The 2,512-nt window shown below is 37.5% G+C and overlaps 1 protein-coding gene across 1 annotated transcript in view; it reads left to right on the top strand.

The window, feature by feature from the left end:
• The window catches only part of LOC107754011 (type I inositol 1,4,5-trisphosphate 5-phosphatase), a 150,570-nt gene that overhangs the window by 116,550 nt on the left and 31,508 nt on the right, over positions 1-2,512 (top strand). The window contains exon 10 of the mRNA XM_016570312.1: positions 1,751-1,846. Within this exon, the coding sequence (XP_016425798.1) occupies positions 1,751-1,846 (96 nt within the window). The remainder of the gene's footprint in view (positions 1-1,750; positions 1,847-2,512) is intronic.

Here is a 2,512-nt window from a genome sequence, read left to right as displayed (position 1 = left end):
AAACACATGAATATGACAGTGGGCAAATGCATAAAGAGCAGCATAATTTGAAATCACGAATTTAATGTTTAAAGCATTCGATTTGCACGGACCGAAAGTCACGCAGAGCACACGCGATCATGCAGGTCACATGCACACTTCACACGATCTCACACGATTCGACTAAGTTTGCAAGGTTTGTGAAATTAAATGTTCACTAGTCATTTAAAGATTTGTTTAAATTATGTAAATGTGTATTTGCTGATTGCTGACGGCAAACGAGAAAGTATTATAATGTTTGCCTTTCTATTACTAATAATATAAAAGCAATCGTTATAATACTTTTTGTATACATTTTAATTCCTTTGTTTAACAGTTCTATCAGATTATTAAACAGACTTCTATCCGTATTAGACAGAACTGTTAACAACGACGGCGAACAAGAGGGAGAATGTGAGTACTGTGTGCGCAGGCACTGCCACTCTCAGCGACGTCAAAATAAAAGTCCCGCCTCGAACACATCGGCCAAACAGAAAAACTTATCGGCCGATGCCGATATTTGAAAAATGCCAAATATCGGCCGATATATCGGTCAACCACTATTCTTAATATTAATCAAACAGCAACAACAAAGAAATCACTCGCTGCTCTTGATTGAATAGCTTTTGTAACTTTAATAAAGATTAATCTTTAATTTATACAGTCAAATATGCAATGCTGTTTTACATTTCATTACTTTATTCAATTTCTGTACCTAAAAACTGTTAGACCTAAAAAAAAAAAAACAGAAAATCACTGTTTATTTTGTTTGTATCTTTACTCTATTTTATTTATTTGTGCTGTTGCTTGTAGTTAGATAGATTATTTTTATTTTCTTTATTTTTATTTGACAGTATTTTTGCCTAAACATTATAGCACATACCGAAACCGTAAACCGTGATACAAACCGAACCGTGTGAGTGTGTGTGTGTGTGAGAGAGTGTGTGTGTGTGTGTGTGTGTGTGTGTTTGTGTGTGTGTGTGTGTGTGTGTGTGTATTTATTTAGTAAATAGTCATATAATAAATGGGATGATGTACATTCAGAGGGTCAGTATCACAGAATAAACCGTGGCCCATCAGAGTTTCTTAGATCCATCAGAATATGAGCAGTTGTCTTACAGTAAGATGCAAGTCTGTTTTGGTCTGTTTGAGTTTCAATCTCAGCAGCAGCAGCAGCGTTTGAGTTTTTCTTTCTACGGTTTGATCATCAAGAAGTTCTTGAGAAAATGCAGAGGCGAATGAAATGTCCGATCTGTGACTCTTTAGAGGAGTTTTTCCAGAGCTATTCATTACAGAATCAGCTTAATGAGAGCAAAGCGCATTAGTGGCTCCCGCCGCTCCCAATGACTGAAAGATGGAGCGATTTGTTAGAGAGCGGCTTTAAGCTGGAGCTGTTTGTTCTGATCCTCGGCTTTCTGACATTTCCCTCCAAAGGGTTTTTCTTGCCGGTTTTATTGGCTTGACCTGATTAGCTAATCTGTGCTTTGAATTTCAATGGCTTCTCGGGCCGGCCTGTGTGCGCTGGGAACCGGATTACCTCATTCAGCGGTCCTCAAACACAGATGGCCGAATGTTTAACCGATTGTTAAAAGAGTCGACAAAAGGGACTTTAACGGAGCACACAGTCTTTAAGCTCAATGCATGCAGAGGAGTAAAGAGAGATGCTCCTGTGTTGATGTTGTGATGCTGATATTAAATCGATGTCGTCTCTTCTTCTTCTTCTTCTCCTCAGAGTCTGTGCTCGACGGCTAGCATGCAGACGGTGAGATCCGCCGACACCAATGAAGTCGACAAACTCATCTTCAGAGAGTCAGACAATGACCGCAAGGTGAAGCCTTCGCTCTGATTTAGTAATGAAACACATCTGTTCAACCTTTTTAACTTTTTATATATATGTGACCCTGGAGCACAAAACCAGTCATAAGGGGCTGATCTTGTCTTCGGAAAAGATTATTTTATTTGCTTACGTCAGAAACAGCGAATATCTTTAAAAACAGGCTGTTGTTTCCACTACATTGCATTGTTATATTTCGTAAAAGTTTTACCCGCCAACTGGCGACTGACACTGTTACATATACTCGCCAACGCTGATTTTTACTCGCATTTGGCGCTTGGCGAGTGTTAATTTTAGGCCCTGTATATATATACATATATATAGGAAATAATCATATATGAATAAATACATATAAAACTAAATATTAAATTAAATGTATATATTTTTTTTACTTTAAAATTGACATTTGAAATGTAAATATAAGCATAACTCTCTCCATGAATTAATTTATTCCCTGTTTCTGTGTAATTCCTGATTGGTCGGTAGTGTCATTCTGTGCTTTAATATTTGAGTCTAATGATTTTAAACTGTATAATTGATCATTGACTCATTGATTTGTCTTTCTGCTCATAGAATATTCAGTATTTCACGTGTGTGTGTGTGTGTGTGTGTGTGAGAGAGAGAGTGTGTGTGTGTGTGTGTGTGTGTGTGAGTGTGTGT

The sequence above is a fragment of the Sinocyclocheilus rhinocerous genome, unplaced genomic scaffold (assembly GCF_001515625.1).
Source record: "Sinocyclocheilus rhinocerous isolate Xijiao unplaced genomic scaffold, SAMN03320098_v1.1 scaffold1494, whole genome shotgun sequence".
Taxonomy (NCBI): domain Eukaryota; kingdom Metazoa; phylum Chordata; class Actinopteri; order Cypriniformes; family Cyprinidae; genus Sinocyclocheilus; species Sinocyclocheilus rhinocerous.
Note: the sequence above shows the minus strand (reverse complement) of the source record. Positions and strands in the feature narration are given on the sequence as shown.